General features: G+C 45.3%; 1 protein-coding gene across 13 annotated transcripts in view; it reads right to left on the bottom strand.

Annotated features, from left to right (window-relative positions):
- Positions 1-3,368: 3,368 nt before the first annotated feature.
- The window catches only part of SH3KBP1 (SH3 domain containing kinase binding protein 1), a 312,915-nt gene continuing 293,176 nt past the window's right edge, over positions 3,369-23,107 (bottom strand). For 6 of the 13 annotated variants that reach the window (XM_069464019.1, XM_069464020.1, XM_069464023.1 and 3 more), the window contains 5 exons: positions 18,426-18,535; positions 14,167-14,295; positions 10,035-10,303; positions 6,839-6,902; positions 3,369-5,820 (listed from right to left, as the gene is read on the bottom strand). In XM_069464019.1, coding sequence (XP_069320120.1) covers positions 5,779-5,820; positions 6,839-6,902; positions 10,035-10,303; positions 14,167-14,295; positions 18,426-18,535 — 614 coding nt within the window. In that variant the 3' untranslated portion in view covers positions 3,369-5,778. Of the gene's footprint in view, positions 5,821-6,838; positions 6,903-10,034; positions 10,304-14,166; positions 14,296-18,425; positions 18,536-19,252; positions 19,307-23,107 lie in introns of all 13 variants that reach the window. The other 7 variants (XM_069464022.1, XM_069464024.1, XM_069464027.1 and 4 more) reach the window with 2 other exon arrangements.

The following is a 23,107-nucleotide window of genomic DNA, read 5'->3' as shown; positions in this document are numbered from 1 at the left end:
GCAGTGAAGAAAAGAAAGTCACCATCCTCATGGTGGTTTCATTCTAGGGAAGGGTGACTGAATGAGCGGGTATGAAACAAAATACACGAAGCAGGGTATCAGTGAGGAGAGTCGGTGGGTAGATTGAGGTTAGGGGGCTAGGGAGGGCCTCTCTGATGGGGTGATGTTTGAGCAGTGACCAGCCAGGAAAAAAGAGATCCATACCTGATCCCCACGAAGTGTAGGTGAATACAACTTTAAGGAAAGACGGGTGGTTAGTCACTTTTATATGCGAATGTTAATTCAACCATGTTCATAATTGGGCAAAGATTATTTTTGCTAAAAATCTCAGGGAATTTATATTCATGTTCCACTTCTAGGAATTATCTTAAGGACATTTCAGAAATAGGGACATAGAGGTATGCCTAAAGATATTCATGACAGCTATATTTATAAGGGAAAACATTGAAATTAATGGACAATGCCCTTCCTTCCCTGACCTTCCCACTATTAAGCATCAAGGCTGCATTGGGCACCTCTCCTTTGTAATTCCAATCCCCCTTGGACTTCCCCCCACTTAACTCTGAGCTCCCTGAGGGCAGGGACTATGTCTCATTCAGCACCTGTCATGGCATCAAGCACATCATCATACGCATTCTATATGTGTTCCTTAAAAGACTGGTTAAATGCTTTCTGGCGTATCTATAGATGGAATATTATGCAGCCATCACAAATCATGTTTCTGAAAAAAATTAATGACAAAGAAATATTAAGTGACAAAGAAATATAAAGGCAAACTATAAAACTATACACACAGAAGGACCCCCCCATTATGAGACTCAAAAAATAATTGAAGGCTGTTTACGAATGGAATTAGGATAATTTCTGCCTTCTCCTTATATTTTATTTTCTCTACTTTGGACATAGTATATTAGCTTCATATTCAGTAAAAAGTTATTTTAAAATTCTCAAGGTGACTGTGTTCTACATTTGAGCCTACAGTCATCACTCTGGTCCTCTAGACATTTTTAAAAGATGGAGATTGATTGGTAGGACTCTTGTCAACAAGTCCTCTATTACCATGAAAGTTGTCACCGTCAGCTCTACCCTGTTTTGCCTTCCTCGTCACCACCTCCCAGACTCTCAGCACTAGATGTGTCCCTTTAAAAATAGGTTGATTCTACCTCCAAAACTGAAACTCCTTCTTACTCTCTCAATCCATGTCTCCTTTTCCTCATTCCAGATTCACTTTCTCCAAGGGGACTGCCCTGGTTCAGGACAGACAAGGACATTTTCTGAGCACCACCTGGGGCCACAGCAAGGGGGATAGGCAGGCACCTCACACAAGCGTCCACTCCCTCTTCACCCATCTCCCTTCAGTGCTCAAGGGCAGAGCTTTAGCCCCAGCCAAATTGTTGGTTTTCTCAGATTGAGTTTAAGAAATAATCATGAAGCTTGAAAAGAATCCGCTCTGTTTCTCCTACGACTTCTCTGTTTTTCTTTTGGGGAATAACGTTAGAAATGTTGATTTCATCATGATTTTTCTCTTTGGTTTCAGGATGGCTTGATCAGCTTGGTCAGCTTAAAAATTCGTCTGTAAACTCCTTAAAACTTTTTTTTAAATTAGTAGAAACTGTAATGAAATGTTGCATTTCCAGGGCACCTTCCCACCAAAGAGCTCAAAGCTTGTCAACAAATCTTAGTTTTCTGGAGAACTAGGAACATTCTATAGGGGTGGGTAGGGATGGAGACACATTCAAGACTTAAATGACACTATAATATCTGAATAATTAAAATTGTTGCCGTCTAAAGAGAATGTCTCCATGAAGCTGGTTTACCAGGAATTCTTTTATTCAGTTTCTTTCTATATCTCCTCAGAAAATTCTAGCTACAACCTGCTAGATCACTTTGTTCCATTGTTTGGTTGAAATTAGTTATCACCTATTGCACCAAGAAGAAAAAAATAGCTTTATTATTATTATTTGTTGACAGGGTATTGCTCTGTTGCCTAGGCTGGAGTGCAGTGGCATCATCATAATTCACTACACCCTCCAACTCCTGGGCTCGAACAATCCTCCTGCCTCAGTCTCCCCAGTAGCTGGGACTACACACACCACCACACCGGCTAATTTTAAATTTTTTTGTAGAGACAGGGTCTCACTATGTTGCCCAGGCTGGTCTCAAACTCCTGGCCTCAAGCAATTCTCCCACCTTGGCCTCCCAGAGTGCTGGGACTACAAGCGTGAGCCACCGCGCCCGGCCAGAGTAGCTCATTTTACTGCGAATTCCAAATTCACAAATGTGATGAGTGAGCACTGTTGGTTGCAGGAAGGGGCTGCCCTCAATTTGGGATCAGTTCAAAAGGCATGAAATAAAACCTCTTCCTGGGGACCTGCACCTACCTCGTGAATTCTCCGTGGCTGCAGGGGCTGCCTCTGCTGCACATGTTGGGTACCAGGCCTCATTGACCCTAGGGACAGAACTAGGACTGAGAGGAAAGGTTCTTCCTCTTAAGAGACCTGACCCTTCCCTGTAGTTACACCACTGACGTTTATTTCTGGCTTGGCCATGGTGCCCCTTCATTAGAGCTAATTTTGGGAACAGCATCTTCTTCCCCAGGCTTAGGTCCTAAGCACCAAAAGCTTCCCTCTGTGTGATGCTACAATCACCCACACTGAACGCCCATCACCCAGGCGTGGGTTGCTTTGTTACAGTTCTCATTTGTACAAAACCAAAGAGAAAAGCTTTCAGCAAGCCCTCTTGGTGCCAAAACATCTTGACATTCATTTGTGCTAAAATAACTAGAGGACTAAAACCCAATCTAATACCAAAGAAAGGGACCATGATGACCTCAGTTTATAATACAAAGGTCTTTGTAGGACCTGGGGATTATTTTTATACAGAACGTAGCAACTATGAGCAATAAATTATATATCCTGCAGTTTTCCCATCAAGGAGCAGGTTATGAAAGGAAATAAAACCCTGCCATTAATAACCAAAGACACACATGATGATAGATACAGGATGTCCTTCTGGAAGAAAACTAATCACATACTTGAATGTGATGCCCGGAGGGCTGTGTGTGAATAAAAGTGGCTTTACACCGTTATTGGAATAACAACAATTTTTACACTAAAAGCGAATTTATACTTAACTAGCATTTTCTGCTTAGATATAAATGTGGAATTGAACATTTTAAAAATAGAATTCACAGGCACATATTTTAATGGATTATTCCTGTTCCCTTGGGGAAGATTGAAGGGGGACTATATTCAATGCCTTCTAAAGACATTTTCTATAAGAATAATCAAATTGTGTAAAATGGAGAAAAATGATTTATATTCCAAGAACTTATTCCTCTTGGACCATGACAACTTTGAACAGAAATATTTTCGCAAAATTTCATTTTAATCATCTTCTTTACAAAGCACAATACTTAAGACTTTTCTAAATACAACTTTAGAAAATGAAGCCAAAAAATAATCTCCATAGATGCCTGGTCGAGTCCATGCTGAATGCAAAAGAATGTTTTCAAAAGTGATACTTCCAAGCTTTTCAATATTCTTGATGGGTCCATTTTGTAAGGAGTAAAGATGGTGGCTGTTTGGGTAGTGGCTCGTCCAGTTCCATGATGCAGAATCCTCTTGCTGGTTAGCCCAAGGGGCAGTAATGAAGCTGGACATGCCAACTTCTTCTAGAAATGCTTCTCCCTCTCCTTATACAAAGGAAGCCAATGGCCTCTGAGGGGAAGGCATCAGCCCTCTACATTCCATGTCGCCAGTGCCCCATGAGGGCTCCAACCTCTCAATTTAATTATTAACAATCCTACTCTGTATACACATTATATAAAACTATATCATTAGGGATTTTCATGATGAGGAAGTGAGAAATCTGAACATCGAAGCATTCAATCCTCATCCTTATTATTAGGTGGTGGGAAATCTCTGAAATCTTCAAGTTTAAAGCAGAAATGCTTAGGACAGTCAAGGGGTACAGGAATGTTTTATGCTGCCCTTGGACACTTGGTGCTCCTGGCCCGCAGCACACTGAAAAGGCAACATATCCAGACACGGGAATGAAGGGTGTGAGGTTTCTTTCTTTACACACTCCCTTTCCTTAACTGTACCACCACCCAGGAAGGCCAGGGTGCCAGGGCTCTGCAAATACTCAGAGGGAAGTAGTGGCCTCAAGCAGCAAGGATGAGCACATAGGCAAGAGGAAGGCAGGGGAAGGGAGAGAGAAAGAGAAAGGAAGAGACATTTATTTGTAATACTATCAATGATCAATAACACGTGATTTTTTTTGTATCGTTCCTTCAATGTTATCAATTCTCATTTTTTGTGGTTGTGCAAGTCTATTAATGTTCAGTAGTTTCACTATAAAACTGAGGAAATAGACAAAGCAGCTTTTGAGAAACACATCAAACATCTTCAGGGGCCATTAAGGGACCACCCCCTCCACCCCTACCCCCGAACAATCTTGCAATACAGTATGCCCCTTATTTTCAGCTAAGGATGAGAAAACAGTTACATAGTCTAAGGCTGAACTGTTCATGTGCTACAAAGATAAAGCAGACAAGCAAACATCAGTTTCCTTGGGAAAGAAAAAGCAATTCCATAAATGCAAGAAAGATCCAATGGCTACACTTCAACAAGACCCTCCCCCCATTGTCTTGGACCCGAGGAAAGGGTTACAAGTGAGCAAGGCCAATGACATCATGTGAATACAGTTTAAACAATAACACACACGGATAACCCAGTGCAGGAAATAATACAACTTCCCCCCCTTGTTTTCATTTGCATTTTACTTTTATTTATTTTTGCTTTAATAATGCATATTCTGTTCACGCAAAAGGTGCAAAGGACAGGAAGCAGGAGTTTAACTTTGCTTATGAAAAATCAAGCAGGGATGACATTTCTAGTTTCATGGAACCTAAAAACTAGGAGAAACTTAAAAGTCACAGCTAGTACCACAGAGCACGCCCAACTTCACAGCTGTCTCCTCTTAGGACCTTTGGCTAGGGTGAGAGAAGCTTTGAAGACAGTGGCCTCTAGTGGACTTGGATAAGTGGCAGGTTTTTTTTTTTATTTATTTTTTAATTTTTTTTGAATCATGGTAGCTGCATCACAAAAGCTCCAATCAAGAGGGTGGTAAAAAGAAGGCACAGATCATTGCAAATACCAGATTTTCTCTTTCTCTTTTTGTAAATATACCATCATATATAAGCTAAAATTTCTCTTAGGGTGGTGGGGTTTGCTGGCAGGGGAAGGGACAGTTGGACCTACAATTGCATATGTAATAGAATCCTAAAGGGGGACACAAAGCGAGGCAGCTCTCAGCCTGAAGCAAAAGAACGGGACACTCGCTCCTGACTACGTGTAGTACAAACACTAGGGGAACCTGTGACAAAACACGATTAAAAAATCATAAAATTATAAAGCTTGTAAACGAATAATCTGAAATTACATTTTATTAATGGAAAATATCATCAAAATAGTACCACTATGGACTAAACTGCCTGAGTTTTCGTTTCGCATGAGATCTCAAAGTAGAAAAGCCTGTAGCACAATTTGCTCTGTGTAAGTCACAACCACTGCCAGCCCCAGGACTACACCATGGGGAAGATTCTCCTCTTGGATGGAATTTGTGTTGTGCTATCAAGACTTCTGTGCTAATCTTTCAAACAGGGACATGTTGAGGCAAACCTTTAATCTTTTGGCACAAGATTATTTTGGCTGGGGCAGAAAATTTGAGTCTCAGACTCAGGATGAATAATGTGACATTTCATTTATCAAATATTCATTTTGATTGAAGAGCTTTCTTTATGTCATTCACTTCCATCTATAAAGGAAAAAAGAACCAAACAAAGTCATCATGAATTGGCTGGTTTTATACAAGCTGAAAGATAATCAACCTGATCGACTGAAAGAAAGCAATCAACCTGACAATTTTAAAGGTGAAATGGGTAAAATGATTTCTGAATGATCAATCAACAGCAATGCCAGAAATGACATAAACCCCAAAGCACAGGCACACAGACACGGTGCACTAGGAAATGGTGGATGTTTGAATTCCCGAGCGCCCAGGATGCAAAGTTGTCAAAAGCAGCAATAATTCCAGTTTCCCAGCCAGAGAGGGTAGAGCAGGCAGTCGTGACACGCTGGACCATCTGGCGGTGTCAGAAGGCAGCTGTGGTTGGCCCAAGGGGGTGTCTGTCAGCTCCCCAAAGTGACGGTGAGCAGCTACCTATCTCTTCTTTAAGCAGCATGGGTCCCATCATTACCAAGGGTGCCAACTGGATAAAAGCTGAAAGTCTACCTTTGGTCATTTAGAAGTCCCACATGTTCCTCGCCATTTGGTAATAACAGCATTGGATCAGACACTAGAGGGGACAGAGCTCTGATGCCCTGGCAGGACTGACCCAGCCATCAGGAAGAAAAAAAGATAAAGAAAGAACAAGTGCCGAGCATGGACAGCTTGGAGTCCCAATGATCACATGACAGAAGCCAGCTGGCAGCAGGGCCACCCCAGTGCCACACCCTCTGGCTGTTACTATAACGGGGCCTCCTGAAAATGGAGGTGGGGTGGGGGGACTTTTTGAAGAGGAGATGTTTATGACAAATTCCAAACGAGAAACCCAATTTGGGGCACATTTACTAACGTTTCCCTTCCCAAAGACTTCCTGGAACCCAGGAGAAGATGTGTAGCCAGTCTATACAATTCTAAGAAAATTGTGTGAGGAAGTGTATCTAAATCTGCAAAGGAGTAACAATCATTTCTGTTTAAAATAAAGCCCTGATTCTGTCCCTGTCCCCACTGAGCCCAGGCCTCACAGGCAGCAGGACCCCGAGAGACCCACCTGCAACCGAAGCCGGATTTTCTTCTCTTCATCCAACTCTGACAGTAACTGCTTAATCTCTCGTCTGAAAGGCAAATGGCAATGAAATTAAACAAAAGCTCAGACTTCCCCAGTAAGAGATAAGAACCTCTTAGTATTACTACAAAATCCATCTGGCCCTTTTACAAAGAAAATGTGGACAAAATATGATATTTTCCTTGCGTTGTTATTGCTTGAAATTTGTTGCAGACAGAAAGGCTTGCCATTATTTTTGTGCCCCCCAAATCTGTATCCATCAAATGGTACATCTGGAAATGACCTTTGAGATCCCTTCCTTAGTCCCAACTTTTCCCCGAAGGAGAAAGAAGAGGGGGACAGTGAGGCCCAGTGTGGTGGCCTGACTTGCCCAATGACTAGATTCCAGGTACCAGGCTCATCTGTTGTCTTCCCTTTGATTATTCTTTCCTTACAAAATCACTGGTCTTTAAACATACTTACATCCTCATTTTCATTGCAGACATTTTTACGACTCCACATATATTTCCTTTATTTCCAACAGGAGTTTAAATCAATAAAAGGTTACTGGTACATTTTCACTGATTCTCACAAAATCCTACAAATAGTAAGACCTGAAAACTTGGAGGTAAAATAACTGAACTTAGGTAAGAGGCAGGCATGACTTAGGGTCCACGGCCTAATGCCCTTTCCAACATTAAATAATGAAGTGGAACAAAACTAATCATCTTGCAAAATCAGGACACAGCAACCAAGCAACCATCCAAAATCTGGTCAGAGAGCTGTCCTCCACATTAAGGTAGCAAATGCTCCATTTTACACATACCTTTTTACAAACTGGGTTGGAAAATGAAAAAAACAAAGATGGCACAAATACTGCAGTGGGTAAGTTAGAAGTTATATTGCATTTGTTCACTTCAGATGAGCACCTTGATAGTTCCTAGACTTGGGACAGTGTCCTGGCCCTGCCATCAACATGTTGGGTTATCTGACATGAACCAGTTGTGATTCATCATCGTATTTATACAAGCGCACAATATGCACCCACATCCCAATGGACACTACTTAGGGCTCAGGGAAGAAGTAGAAGGTGAGATCCTGAGCACATGGCATAACCCAGGAGGACTGGCAGGCAAAGCCTCAAGTGGTCCAGGTGGGGGCAGTTAATTGAGGAAGGTGATCCAAAGAAAGTCACTGAGTCTCAAACTACTAAAAAATGAGTGTAAGTCTATGAGGAGGAAGAAAGATGAGGGAATTGGTAGAGAAAAGCCAGGGCAGAAGCAGGGAGGCGAGAACCAGCACGTTTGGGAATGAGGAGGGTTGGTACAGACTTGAGTTGAAGGCTAAAAGGAAAGTGACACCAAGAGCTAAGGTAGGAGACTGGTGGGGACCCACAGACCCCGGGCATGAGGCCAGGCTGAGGTAGGCTGGAAAGGAAGGCCCTGGAAGAGGTGTTGATTCAAGACACATTGGCTGGAGGAGGACAATTCTGGCCAACTCTTTGTAGGCTTTGCAGTGGGGGAAGAAACACAGAGTGTGGCAGCCCCAAAGCACAGGTGGCTCTGCACTCAGAGGCAGGCTTAGGCCATTGTAGACGTGTAAGCAGGTTCCAGGCACCTCTCAGAGGGTCCAAAGGGTCATAGCCCTGGACCCAAGCCAGTCTGACTCAAGGATGGTCCTGCTCAGAAGGCTGAGAACCAATGCTCTGGGATGTCCTGGGGCCAGAAGGTCACTGTTTAGTCAAGGGGCACATGTCACCTTGGGGACCTAAACCTGTAACCTCCAGAGCCAGATAGGAGCTGAGGACTTTAAGGAGTCGGGGGCAGCCAGGGTGGCCCTAGGAGCCCCTCTCAAGTACCATCTTGCCAGTTCTGTATGTTTATTTGATGAGTCTCTTACAGGCAGGCGGAATGTCCAAGGGGACACAATTTCATAGGACACCTCCCAGTCTGGGTGGAACAGAACCTGCTTAGAGCCACATTGCTCAAAGTAAGCTCCATGGAACCCTGGTCCTAGGATGCTCTAGAAAAAAGGGGTTCTGTGATGAAGTAAGTTTGGGAAACACTGTATATGCTACCCTCTCCATCATCCCAATGTACAGTGATGGCTCTGAAAAGTCCTGCAGAGAAGAAATTAACTCTGCCTAACCCCATTATACCGCAAAGTGATCACAAACACTCCAGGTCCCTCTAGGCCCGTAGGGGGAGGCAGGTGATGGGGCTTCTGCCAGCCCCAGACTCCCTCCCAAGGGTAGGTCTCCAGTAGCATCTCCTGCCACCGCCCTGGGTACCTCCTGATCCCAGGATGCCAGTAGCCCGGAGCTGCGTTGACTCTTCACGTACCCGGGAAACCGTATGCTTTCCCCTCTGCTGGAGTGGTCTGCTCATGGCAGTTCTAGATCATCTTTCAAAATCCTACTCGGGAAATACTTGAGATGTCTCTCCTGATCCCCTCTAGAAAGAGCTAACTGACCTCCAAGCTCTCTGAGCCTCAGTTTATTCAGATAAGCACCTCTCTACTTCTAATCCTCCTACCTGCTTTGTCGTTGCAAACAGCACCGGGGTGATATCTATGTATGATATTTATTTTCGCATACAGGCCACTCCCCCCATCTAAGTGCACTCTGAGGAGGAGAGTGCAGCGGGGGGGCGTGTGTGCAGGCCTGCATGGAGGGAGCCCCCCAAGTTTCATGGGCAGGACATCTTCCTGAGTGGAAGGTCTCGAGATTCAAGATTCCCTATATCTCCTTCGCACCTTACAGCCCCCTCAGTGCAGGCCAACGACTTCGTCTGGCAGCTAAGTGAAGAAATTGCAATTTTTCTGTTGCTAGAGGAAAAGCTGGCCAGTGGGCTTATTTAAGAAGTGGTACATGTACATACTATATTTCATGGGGGATTTAAAGAATTTTCATTTTAGCAGCCTGCTGAGAGTGTCAGTCCTTGCAGCTGACTCATCCCTGTGTGCCCCATGGCCAGTGTGGGCCCTTCCTACACACAGTAGGCCCAGCATAAACACACAGCATAATTTAAGTATAAATTTTCAGCCTGTCGCCTCCATACCCACTCCCGCCATTGCTGCCACCATCGCTGTGGAGGCCCGGTCCACCCTCTGGGGCAGGCTGGGACTCAGGCTTCCAGAACTAGGCCCTGTCCCCGTGGAGAGCAACCTGGGTGGCAGCTGCAAAGGGTCCCCGGATACTCACTTCTGCTGGTCCTTCATGGTCTCGATGATGCTCCTCAGCTCACGGACCTGTGTCCTCAGCTCTTCCACGGCTGCCTGGCTGCTGGCTGCAGGCTCCATCTTTGGTTTTCCTTCCGTGCCGAACAGAGACGGGGAGTTGGCTCTGTGTCCAGCTGTTCCCAAAGAGGATGACAGCGGGGAAGGTGCCGCCGAGGACAGAGGGGCTGGCCCACCGCTGCCTGCTGCCATGGTCCCCGGCTTGGGTGGCAGGGATGCTTTGTTGTCAGACACCTGTGATGAGGGACGGTGGGGAGGATTCAGGGCCAGGGGTTTGTGTGCTGTGCCTCCTGTCCTGGTTAGTCAAATCTTCCATCAACATCACTGTCCCCACCTCTCTCTACACAGCCCACTCATGTATATTCCTTCATGCACCAGCCACCAAGGGCCTATGTGGTATAGGTATTCCCCCCACTCCCGACCACCACCAAGTGCCTCCTTCTGTGTAAACTTGACCTTCTTTCTGGGCAGATAGTTCCTAATCGGTTTAATGTACACATAGAGATGCCCAACTACTTGCCAGGCACCACAAACTCTGAAGTGAGCAAGACATGAAGGCATTCTCCTGGCCCTAAGGGAGCTCAGAACCCAGTGGGGTACAGACAGACAGACCAACACACTGCAGAAGACAGGAAAGACTGCACAGGGGGAGGTGAGCACAGAGAGCTCCAGAAAAGTATGAAAGGGGCCAACGAATGGGAAGGCAGGCACTGGGGAGGAGGTGCTGACAGCCCCGTCTTGGAGGAGGACGAGGAAATGGCCAGAAGAAAGGAGGGGTGGTTGGAGAAAGAAGTTGTAGGAGGATGGAATGCACCAGGCAAAGGCCTAGAGACCAGGGAGCAAAACACACTGGTGGGAGGCACATCTATAACATCAGAGGGGCAGGAGAGAGCTGGGGAGGGAGAGCGAGGCTGGGAGGTGGAAGTGGCTGGGTGAAGGGTCAGAAAGGCAGCTAAGGATCACTCTGGCTGCAGAAGGGCCTAAGGGTTGGCAGGTCTGGAGTCCAGAGAACTGCTGGAAGACTCTTATACGATGAAAGCTAAAAATGGCAGGGGTTCAACCTTGGCAGTGGCCAAGGAGAGAGAGAGAGAGAGAGAGAGAGAGAGAGACAAGACAACTTTGAGAGATGCAGCAAAGGCAGATGTATCCAACAAAGAACATCAGGCATTGTTCCTGGTGCTGGGGTGGGGTGTGGGTGAGGCAGACGTATCCCCTGTCCTCATGAAGCAGACACCCTGTGACCAGGGGGATGTGGTGCTGGACAGGCTGTAGAGGCTGCAGGAGGAAGGACAGACCAAGGGCCGTGGGCAGGGAGGGAGGAACCAGGTATAGAGGTTGTACCTTTCATGGAGGAAGAACAGGTTGAAAGCCCAGGTGATGATTTCAGTTTTGGAAACATTGAATCTTAGGAGCCCAAGGGACAGCCAAGGGGACACACCTAGTGGGCAGAGCCAGTGACTGAAAGAGTGAGCTGGCCCGGGGGGAAGTGGAAGGTGCAGGGGGGAAAGCAGCAGCACAGTGGTGGCAGCTGGGGAAGTCCCACTGGAAGGGGTGGGGAGACAAGGTAGAGCACGCCCTTGGCGACTGGGAAAGACGGTGAGAGAGGGGAACGAAGCAAGACCAGAAGAGGGCCCTGGGTTACAGAAGTCCCCTGGAAGAGTTTCCAGAAGGGAAAAAGTACTTGAATAAGTGTGTGAAGAGTGCTGAGAGGAAAACCGGGCGGAGCCCATTTTGGTGGAACAAGGGACACAGAAACCTGATCGCAGCAGATGAGCACCTGGATGGGACGTGAGGAGTGTGGCCTGCAAGTGTAGGACTCTTTTTAGAAATTTGGTGGAGGCAGGAAAATGGCGGAGAGAGAGTGCTCATACAGAAGCCTCAGGAGGAGACAGGATCAAGGGAGGATTTTGTTCGCTTTGCAAGACGGGCGAGCCCCTGAGCTGCACAACATGCTGAGAGAAGGGTGGGGGTGCGCAGGCTGAAGATGGAGAAGACAGGCGGTGGGGGTGGGGAGGCCTGATGGAGAACTGTCTTGAGAAAGCCAGGAGGGTCCAGGGAGCAGATACCAGCACGGGAGCTGGTAGTCAGGTGTGGAGGAGGGACAGTAGTGGGACAGGATACTGGGGGTGAGCGGCAGGGCGGAAGTTGAGGGTGGTGGCGGAGCTTGGCAGGACGGCCACGGGACTCCCTCCAGCAGCAGACGCCTCGCCGGCCACCCCAGGGCAGGAGCCAAGAAGGGGCTTGGCTGGCACGGTGAGGAGGAGGTAGAGTCTGGATTCAGGCTGTGCTAGAGGGAGAGAATGGGCAGAGAGAGCCAAAAGCAGATGGGCCATCATTCCCAGTCTCTCTGCTCTCCCTTTCTCTGCCAAATTGCCATTGAGGAAAAGCGCTCTCTGCTGCCAGGGATAGCAATCCGCCAGCCCGAGCTTTATTGTTCGTAGGAGTTATAGTAAGAGGGAAGAGGAGCCGACACGTATGGAGCCCTGATCACATGCTGGACGTCGCCAGCCAATTCAAACAAGGATCGGCTGGCACAAGCATGTTACCAAGCATGGAACTGAGGCTTGGCGAGGTGGTTGAGTAATTCCCCAAGTCTCACAGCTAACGACAGGCAGGACTGGCAGTCTGTCCCCTCGCCACGAGCCAGATCCCTTAAGCCCGGTGTGGCTGCCTGAGTCTGAAGAGTCACATTCTCCTGTCCTTCTTTTCTATGCTTATCACCTATTCCTGGGCTCATGCCTTCCCCTACTCCCATCCTGTATGTTTATGTACCTCCCGTGGCCCATGAATGTCCTTACACTGATTGACTTCCAGCTACTTCTTGAATCAATGCTTTGCTTGGCATTTCCTACCTGACTCGCTCTCCCTACCCATTTCTGCTAATTAAGTACTTTTTAAGCCCTCACAGAGTATAGGCCACCACACTTCCTGATCAAATCAGTTCAAGTGGAACTTCTAGAAGCAATGAAGAACACAACATGACAACTCTGGAAAAGTGAGATAAGCTAATGGGATGGAACTGTGCAAATCAGAAACATGAAAAGCCATTGTCTACCAGTAGATGTCACTGTAGAGACACCCCAGGGATGTCCGAGAGAATGAAACGATAGGTAAACTTATGGGCACCAGGGAAAAAAAAAAAAAAAAAAAAAGTCTAAATCCAATTTCTGCAAATGGAATCCTTTCATAAAGGAGGAATGCTTTGGTTTTGTGGATAATTACAATTGATCTGTTTTATAGGATCACATTTTGCTTACTATATCAAATTTTTAAGATCTATACGTGTAAATTCTTAAATCTATGAGGAGGAAAATCCTATGTAACCTTTGATTTCTTTGTGTTAATTCTTGCTTCAAATGACTATAGTTTTCTGCTTTAAGAGAGAAGTTGCTAATATTCAGAGAAAATAATTCCAATTGACTGGGTTTGCTTAGTACAAGAAAATGGAATTTTAAAATCTTGGTTTGTATTCATAGGAAGAACAGAACTTCTACAGGGCACTCTTTGAAAGTTACATGGAGTAGCTAGACAATGTCTTCTTTGTTTCTCACAAACCAATAACTTAAAATAGCTATACCATTCCCTAAGCATGCAATGAAATTAAAATGTTTTTAGACTAAAAATTATCCTAGAATATGAATCCAGATCGGTTTTTAAGAGATCACATTAGTTATATCTATGGTCTTCCAACTATAATTTGTGCCCAGCTTTGAACATAAAAAGCAAGATCTGTGGGAAGAGGACACAGCATTTAATATATTTAATGTATTCTCTCTAGACACTTCAAGGCTTTTTAAGTGTTTTGGTTGTGGTGGGAGTGGTGGCACGCAAGGGCATTTGTGTGCACGTGTGTGATGGTATGAAAAGGAGATCAAGCTACAAGAGAAAACATGGGAAATAAACAACTGAACTTGCATCTCAGGGATTCTGCCCAGTTTTGGAGACTTTGCAACATGCCTCAGGGATTTTGATGACTAATCACTGTCACTGACGAAGGACAAACACCTGCACAGTCTGTTTATCCTCATTTGGTTTATAACCCTTCATTAGTGCATGCACAAAACAGCAAGGACACCCTCGCCATGGCGGTCACTCACTTGGGATATGGTAACAGTCTTTGACGTTTTCTTTGACGCATCCACTCCTCTGTGCACAAGTGAAATGTGTTCCTCCTTATCTTCTTCGGGACTTGGGGAGTCGAAGATATCAGGGCTTGAAAGGGAGGACTACATAAAGCCGAAAGAAAATGCTTTTGTCAGAATTATACCTTAGCTGACATAGCTTTCATTAATATAATGCTGTGTGTTTTCCAAAGCACCTGACGCTTCTATTTTGTCCCCTTATTATAACCCTGTGAGGCCGAAAGTGTGCTATTATCTGTGCACTGGAGACAGTCACACAGCTGGTTAGTGGCAGAACTGTGACTAAGAAGCAAGGTTTCCTAAACTAGAGATCTTTCCACGGACACCCATTGATCACTTCATCCTTGCAAGCATCCCTGTCCATCTGCTCCTGCTCTCTCCCCTCCTTTCTCTAAACATTTGCTCCCATGTGCCAAGCACTGAGCTTGGTACTGCAGACTTAAAGGTGACATGCCATACATAGTCCCTGCCCTCCTAGGGCTGACAGTCTGTCGGGCAAGAACACATAGGTCAACAGGAAGCTGCCTCTAATCTGCCTCTCCTCCATTCCCTCCTTTTCCTTTCCTTGACCCTTTTCCAGGATCACTAAGTCTGCTGCATACGGAGTGCTCTAAAGGACTTGTCTGAGAGGAAACCATTTCCAGAGGCAAGGGACCACCAGGCCTGTGGTTCAGCGACCAGCGTTTCCGCGGCCTGAGAGCATAGCCCTGCCCGCTAGCACAATAAGCTCACATCTCCTTTGGTACCTGCTGCTAAATCTCTGCCATCATTACTGTTGACAGTCAACATATCCATTTTGGAGTCTGTATTTGCTAAAGTATATTTACAGAATGGCAGCATCTTTTGGTAAAATATGGGGACAAAGACCCATGCTCTTTCCGCCTCACTGTGAAGATCAAAAAGCAAGATGGATGGGGCTGGCACGGTGGCTCATGCCTGTAATCCTAGCACTCTGGGAGGCCAAGGCGGGAGGATCACTTGAGCCCAGGAGTTGGAGGTTGCAGTGAGCTACAATGACACTACGGCACTCTAGCCAGGGCAACAGAGCAAGACTCTGTCAAAAAAAAAAAAAAAAAAAAAAAAAGCTGATGAATGGGGATCAATTCATTGAAATTCACTTGGTCATAAACGATTTCCTAGAATTTCCCTGTTTTAGAACAAAACAAATGAAAATAAGAATTCCCATTGCAAAGAATTCTTTTTAATGAAGAATCTTCTACAGGTATCTTTGGGCTAGCCCATATTCAGCCTCATCTCTATGCCTTCTGCCCCGATGGTAGAAAAACAGTCCTATTTAGAATCACCACTTGGTACCATTATAGAAAAATTACACCCACAAATAGTTTGTTTTCTTCTGTTTATGTGCTAAGGTAGAAACCTAATATATTTGGGGGAATTTTTAAGCAAACTTTTCAATTTAAGAGGTCTTATTTGTTAATCTTTACTTAATCTGAAAATCCAATTACCTGGTATTAACATCCCCCTACCGCCATGCTTTCTTATTAATCTAGGCTTAACTGCTTAACCACCATGCAATGCCTGGATCCTTTCATTTTGAGATTTTATTCAAAATGCCAGTTTCCTCCTATATAACCTATGGTTCACGAGCTGCCAGTCAAAGCTTGCTCTTTGAATCCTATAAACCTAAGTAGCTTCAACTAGAGTGAGAGGGCCCAGGCTGGGGAATCGTGACTAGTGCATTTCCTCCATCATTGCCTTCAGTAGCCTTTGAGGAATATGCCCATATCCACTAATTCCATTTTGCTATGGAAACCCATGGGTGCTAACTGGAAGAAGAGTAAATAGCAACTCAATGTACACATCCAAATGGGGACGGATGGGAATGAAGGGAAGAGAGTATAGTAATTATACGTTTTTAAAGCATAAATGTATCCTGTTGTTTAAAGTCTGCAAATAAAATTACTCCATATAAAATGCCAAGCTTTGCGTCACTGTCCCATAAGCTTCCTGCAGGCAGTTCCCAGTTGTATCTTTGGTATGTGGCACAGTGCAGAGCCTATAGGGGATCGATGTCTACAAATATTTGTTGAATGAACAACTGTGTAGTCTAAAGGCAGAGTGAAGATGAGATATTCTTACCTGGTCCCCAACATAGACACAAACTCCCAGACATTTGTGTATTTGAACCCTATATTTAATTCTGGAAGTCATGAGGTTCTCTAGACCTTGAAAAGTTGGGGAGAATTTGGAAGGAAAACAAACATGATGAAGCATTTATAAGGAAGATGTAGGAGGTAGGATTGAAGATCAAAATACAGAGATATTAAGAAACAACAGGTAGCATGTATGTCAGGCATGGTAGGGTGGGGTATAGAGAGGTGAGAGGGAGATGACAAGGAAGGTAGTGTTGACACAGAACTCTGCAGAAGAATGAAAAAGTAAGCCACTTTTTAAAGTCTTTCTTCCCAAAAGGTATCGATACAAAGTTAGGTTTGTTTCACACAAGGAGGAAAAATAGGATGACTCAAACCATACTTCCAGATTCAGTAGATATGAGAGAAGAGGTTCAAAGGAAGTGGCATTCTTTTTCTTCTAAATGACAACACCTTAGGTGGGATAAGTGATGACAAAAAAATAGAAATTGTCCTGGGAAACCTGCAAAAGGTTAATTCCTTCGTGAACCAGGGTGGAAGTTATAAGGACTTAAACTTGCCAGGACAGGGCAATGTGCTACATAGAGACAGATGAATCACTGGATCGATCAATATATAGATCTCTCTCTCTCTCTCTCACACCCACTACTGTGGAAGGTAAACTTAACATTTGTGGAAGAGATGTTTGCAATCTGTGGCAAAAGTAAAGCATGCGGTTCCCTTTGATCCACTTTTAGAAAATTTTTACCCAGGTGAATAATTCTGGATTAGCGTTGAGGTTTTTCTACGGTGCCATTCACTTGAGTGTTGTTTATAATGAAGAACTAGAAACAACATAAATGTGCAATAATAGTACACTGGCTAGACAAACTCTCATATCGTCACAGGTTGGAACAGCAGGCAGCCATTAAATGTGATATTAGGGAAGACTATGTAATGATTGAGGAGAAAGGTGTACAATCTAAGGGGGAAAGTCAGTTCCACAGAAACATGTGCTATGTAATCCCATTTGTGAAAAAATCATTTTATATATATAAATAGATTTTTTAAAGCTAAGGATGTGTAGCAAGAGGTTAATAGTTCTTTGCCCTGGAGAGCAGGATTACAGGTAACTTACTTTCTTTATGTATTACGCTGTTCAAATTTGGTACAAACATGTAATAGGTTTGCAGTTAAGAAGTTATTCAAAATGACCCAAACAAAAAACTTCTGTGGGTTATTCTGAGTGTTCTGATCAGTCTTTCCTACATGACTGGGTGCCTCATATGTTTAAAAACAATCTCCTGTAGGCCTGCATGGTATTCCGTGGGGGGGGGGGGGGCAGACCACAGGGCCTGGAGAAATAAAGGTTCAGCCGCTGTCTAGGCGGTATAGAAGCAGATAGTTACTTAGTAATGTTATGTTTTCTTTTTCTTTTCTTTTTTTTTTTTGACAGAGTCTCGCTCTGTTGCCCAGGCTAGAGTGAGTGCCGTGGCGTCAGCCTAGCTCACAGCAACCTCAAACTCCTGGGCTTAAGCAATCCTACTGCCTCAGCCTCCCAAGTAGCTGGGACTACAGGCATGCGCCACCATGCCCGGCTCATTTTTTCTATATATATTTTTAGTTGGCCAGATAATTTCTTTCTATTTTTAGTAGAGACGGGGTCTCGCTCTTGCTCAGGCTGGTCTCGAACTCCTGACCTCGAGCGATCCACCCGCCTCGGCCTCCCAGAGTGCTAGGATTACAGGCGTGAGCCACTGCGCCCGGCCTATGTTTTCTTTTTCTAGACCAAACCCCACTCTTCTCCTTTCACCAACATAAAATGTGATATATATTTTTTTTAACCAATTTCATTTTAGGTTCAAATAAGAATCGGTCTGGAGAAAGAGAAAAGGCAGGTAGAACTAGGGAGTGCCCACCTCGCTGGCAGAAACACAATGAACAAATGGAAAGAAATACTGCTCGATTCAAAAAGACTCTGAAATCCCTTTTGCTTGGCAGTGCATCTCATGGCCTGCCTCTCCCGGGGTGTCCTCAAAGTGTCCATTTGCAGAAAAGTCCTTCGTTACAGTTTCTAATCTGTCCCGTTTTTCAGCTGTAGAGAAGTGAGGGGACACTTACCGATGTGAGGGACTGGGACGGAGGCCGCCTCCCCGTAGCTTTTGGTCTGCTTGTTGTTGGGTGACTGAGTTTCTCAGTAGATGATACCACGGAGTCAAAACCTTCTAGGTCTAAAACAAGAGTAAAACAGTTTTAAGAGCAAAAATAGGAGTGAGAAAAGGTTCTTAGGACGTATTACAAGCACTTCTTTTCCTTCGTAATTATCCTTTCTGTCTGGATTACACTGCAGCTTTGACAAAGGCTGTTTACATCTTTGGTCATTCAATAATTGTGATTCAAACTGAATGAAATAATCGTTTCCTCCTCAGTTTAAAAAGCTAGCATGGAAGAGAGAGAAACATGATTTTTCTTTCTCCCTTCTATAGCTATATCCATAAATCTTTAAGAAGCTACAGAAAGGATTAAAGGAAGAATCCTCTTTCTTCCACAAATCCGAGTCCACTTTAGTAGACAGCACATTCTTGCAGTCTGGACACAAAAGGCAGTTATCACAAGGTACAACAGCCATGGGCAAGTGATGCTGGTCATTGATTCTGAAAGACAGGAAGAGAGGGCAGGCTCCTCCTCTGGTTGTGCTATACTGGTCTGACCATCAGTTGTCAACATTAGACTGAAAACTCCCTAGAGAAGAAGACCAAGCTTCTACTTCTCTAGACAACTCACAGAACCCAGCCCCATTTGGTGTCACTCACTGGAGACATTATCTTCTTCGGTCACCAGTCTGTCCATTCATTCACTCCACTGTTATTGAGCAACCACTCAGTGCTAGATACTGAGACTACACCAGCAAACACGGCAGAAACAAGCCCTGACCTCAGAGAGCTTACCCCAGTGACGACACTCAGCCAGCGTAGACTCCTTCAGCCACATCGTCACCGCACCTGACATGGGTCCAGAGGAAAGCAGCTGTCTTTACTTTGCCACCCTCTTCAACAAATAATCAAGTGGTTACCCAGTTCTATAGAGTTCTGGGGATTTACAAACCAAGTGTGCATGTGTGTGATGCTCAAAGGAATGGCTGGCAGAAAGGGGCCAACCCAGAGTGCCATTATTGTTTGTGAATGGGGGAACACCATTTCTTCCTGACAAATAGACTGTGTTTCAAATGCCACAGCAGGCGCTGCCTTCCCAAACCATTCTCTGCTCTCCCTTCTAATAGAGCCTCAGTTTTGTTTCAGGACAATGCGCCCAGTCCCTGGGCTAAACCTGTTTGGTCTAAGCCAGTGGTGGTGACCTTACTGCTCTTTGCCTATGACTGCTCTAGAGGCAGCCGTGTAGCCCAATTTGAGTTACTGGGAAATAAAGGTAAGTCTACTGAGAGCCCGTGGGAAAGAGATTTCCTCTCTGGCTAGAGAGAGGCAAGTGAGGAGAAGGCCTTTTGTGATGCTATCCCTCTTCCTTCCTGCTTGGGATGCTATTGTGTAAGGATAGGATGTCTGGAGCTGTGGCAGCCATCTAAAGAACATTAGGGGAGGTATGGCCAATGCTCTTAGAGATCTTGAGGATGACAGAGCAGAAAAAATGGAAAGAACTTGGATGATTTAAAACCCTGATGAGCTGCCCACTAACCCTGGAATGATCTGGCACCCAGATGTCTCACCATGTGAAATTAATAACGCCCTATTTTTTCAGCCAGTTTAAATCAGATATTCTTTATGTGCAGCCGAAAGCATCCTAACTGCCATCACTGCAAATATGCTGGCCCAGGACAGAGAAGTTAAAAATAAAATTATGTGTGTTTTCCCCCCTTATTTGGGGGCAAACTCTTTTGCTCATGGTTATAAGTGGTCTGGCTGTGTGACAGCTTTATTCTATTAATGCATGGGCAAGTGTTATCTGCAAACTATTTCCTTTGGTGGAATATGCAAAACCAAGCACAAGTCGCTGGTCAGGAGAAGCCATTAAATTATACCTGGGATTATATTAAATTACATTATCCTAGCACCTGGTGAATGGATAATTACTCAGGGTAAGGCAAGAGTAACCAAAGGTTAATCATCTGTAGAGATGGCACAAAGAAAAAACATCAGTGGTGCTCTGAGGCCAAGGGGCAGTCCGTTAGCATCTAGCACCTGAGTGCACCTCACAAAGGGTCCCACCTCTCCAGCCAACTCAGCAGGGTGTCAGGAGGACCCCAAGCCAGGGGAGGACAAAGATCCCCACTGCTGGGATGTACCTCTCCAGTGCTGGCTCACTGGGCTGACCCCTCTCATGGGCCTTCCCTTTAAGAGAACTTTATTTTCCAAAAAGGTTTCCCTCTAGACTCTACCCCAGGACTTGCCTCCACCAACTCTATGTTGTCTGAAATGGAAATCCCCCACTACATACTTGGATTGATGCAAAAAGCCAACATCTGACATTAAGGTCCTTCCAATTAATCTTTTTCTTTTTTTTTCTCCCCATCTCCCCCTGACAATTAATCTTTTAAATCACTTTTACTCCAATTACAAAAGTAATATATGATCGGTGTCTAATGTTTTTAAAAAAACATGAAATTGTAACAGTAAAACAAAGTCAACCATAATCTTACCGCATCAAGATAACCACTGTTAGTATTTTGGTATACTTTCCTCCAGGCTTTTTTCTATAAATAGATAGGATAGCTCATACTATATGTAATGTTGCATTCTGCTTATTCCACTTTCCCTTATATGCCATATCTTTAAAAATTCTTTATAAATATTTTAATTGTTGTATAATCTATTGCACTGCAAATCATGATTTATTTAATCAATCCCCTATTTGTTGGATAGTTTCCAAATTGTTCCTCCTTATTTTTGCTATTATAGAAAAGTGCCACACAAATATCCTTGCATGCACTTTACATATGATGAGTTTAGCAGGTTATCCACGGGGACCCCCAATTGCTCTGGAAGGAAGGGCTAAGGCCTGGGACAGGGAGATGTGCTGGGCTGGGGGGGGGCGGCACGATGAGGCACAGAAGCTGAGCAGGCAGCCAGGCGAAGCGGTGGGAAGGAGGGGCCATTAAAGATTCCAACAAACAGGCCTCTGCCAAGGGCCTTGGCTGGGAGCTACAGGGGCAGAGCTGGACAGCCTATGTCGCTGCTCTGGCCAGGAAACTAAAACAAGTTTTGGAGGCAAAACCTGAGCAGGATGAAGTGACTGAAGAACAATTAAAGGCTAATTGATGCTGGTTCTCCAGCTTGGCTGTACAGTGCAATCACCTGGATGACAACAACAAAAACCACCTCATCTCTGGATCCCACCCTAGGGAGTGGCTCAATGGGTCTGGGGTGCAGCTGGCCACGGGGAGGTGTCAATCTCCCCAGGTGATGTTAATGAGCAGCGACGTGTGAGAAGTACTGCTCTAGCAGAGGCTGGGGGCCGAGGGGAGGGAGGGATGAGTGAGGATTTGAGCAAGCAGAGGAGTGGAGACGCCACCGGGAAAGACAGGGTGTCCCAGGGCCCAGTGCGTGGAGAGCCTGCCTGGGCGAGCTGTGGGGAGTAAAGTGCAGCAGCACGGAGGCTCCTCCGATGCGGGGCTGGGGCGTGCTGGCCCGATGTGGAAGGCAACAGAGGTGCTGGAGCACTTGATGAAAGTGATGGCCAAAGTCTCGGATGATTGGTGACAGGTCAGACACACTGCAGCTGGAGCGAGGAGGACCAACAGGTGACCCAGCATGCAGAGTGGGATGGGAGAGGAGTACAGGGAGAAAGGGTAGGGGACGGGATGGCCTCAGGCCCCCCCTTAGGATGGACTTGACAAGTCCCCTTGTGCACAGGGGTGGACACGTTCACACCAGGAAACTCCTCCTGGGACACCAGGGCATTACTCCATCCTCACCCCCTCCACCCTCCTCAGCCCGTTGAATTAATTAAGTCTGCCTGGGAATTTAGGGTTTGACAACGTGTGAGGTGGCCGTTTGTAATGAATTACACTTTCAAAATGATGCAGAGGTGTGGTGTCTGTCTCCTGCACTTAGGCTGTGGGCCCTGGAAGGGCACGAACTCATCTTTGCGTTCTCAAAGTCTAGTATATTCCTGAGGAAAACATGCTTGTTATTCTGTCAATGAAGGAACAAGCAAACGAATGAACAAACTATCTCAAGAAAAAACTCTTATTCCAGGAGTGTAGCTTGTAGAGGTGGCTCCTAGCAGGACGCGAGCTGGCAGCTTTAGGGTCCAGGGCAGCGTCCTCACCATGGCTGCAGAGAAAGCTGACTGGTCCACTTCACTTTACTGGCTGAGGTTTGCACAAAAAAGATGTTGAAGCCTGGCCATGCTTAGCAAATGTTTCCAGGACAGATGGCAGAGAAAACTGCCTTGTTTCTGTCACTCAGGAGTAAGAGGACAGCCTGAGCAAGAGTGAGACCCCATCTCTACAAAAAACAAATAGAAAAATTAGCCCAGTGTGGTGGCGTGTGCCTGTAGTCCCAACTACTCGGGAGGCTGAGGCAGGAGGATCCCTTGAGCCGAGGAGTTTGAGGTTGCAGTGAGCTATGATCATGCCACTGCACTCCAGTCTGGGTGAAAAAAAAAGTAAGAGAGGAGGGTCAGAGTCTCTCAGGGAGAGCCACTCTTAACCTCTTAATGCACATTTCTGCTGAGTTTAACTTTCTATAGTTTTAGTTTGTATAGAGCACTTTTTGGAAACAGTAACAAAACCAAAATGCCATAAAGAAAAAGACTGACCAAGTATGAGGTCACTTGCTGAAAAGGGA

This window comes from Eulemur rufifrons, chromosome 30 (genome assembly GCF_041146395.1).
Source record: "Eulemur rufifrons isolate Redbay chromosome 30, OSU_ERuf_1, whole genome shotgun sequence".
Lineage (NCBI taxonomy): Eukaryota > Metazoa > Chordata > Mammalia > Primates > Lemuridae > Eulemur > Eulemur rufifrons.
Note: the sequence above shows the minus strand (reverse complement) of the source record. Positions and strands in the feature narration are given on the sequence as shown.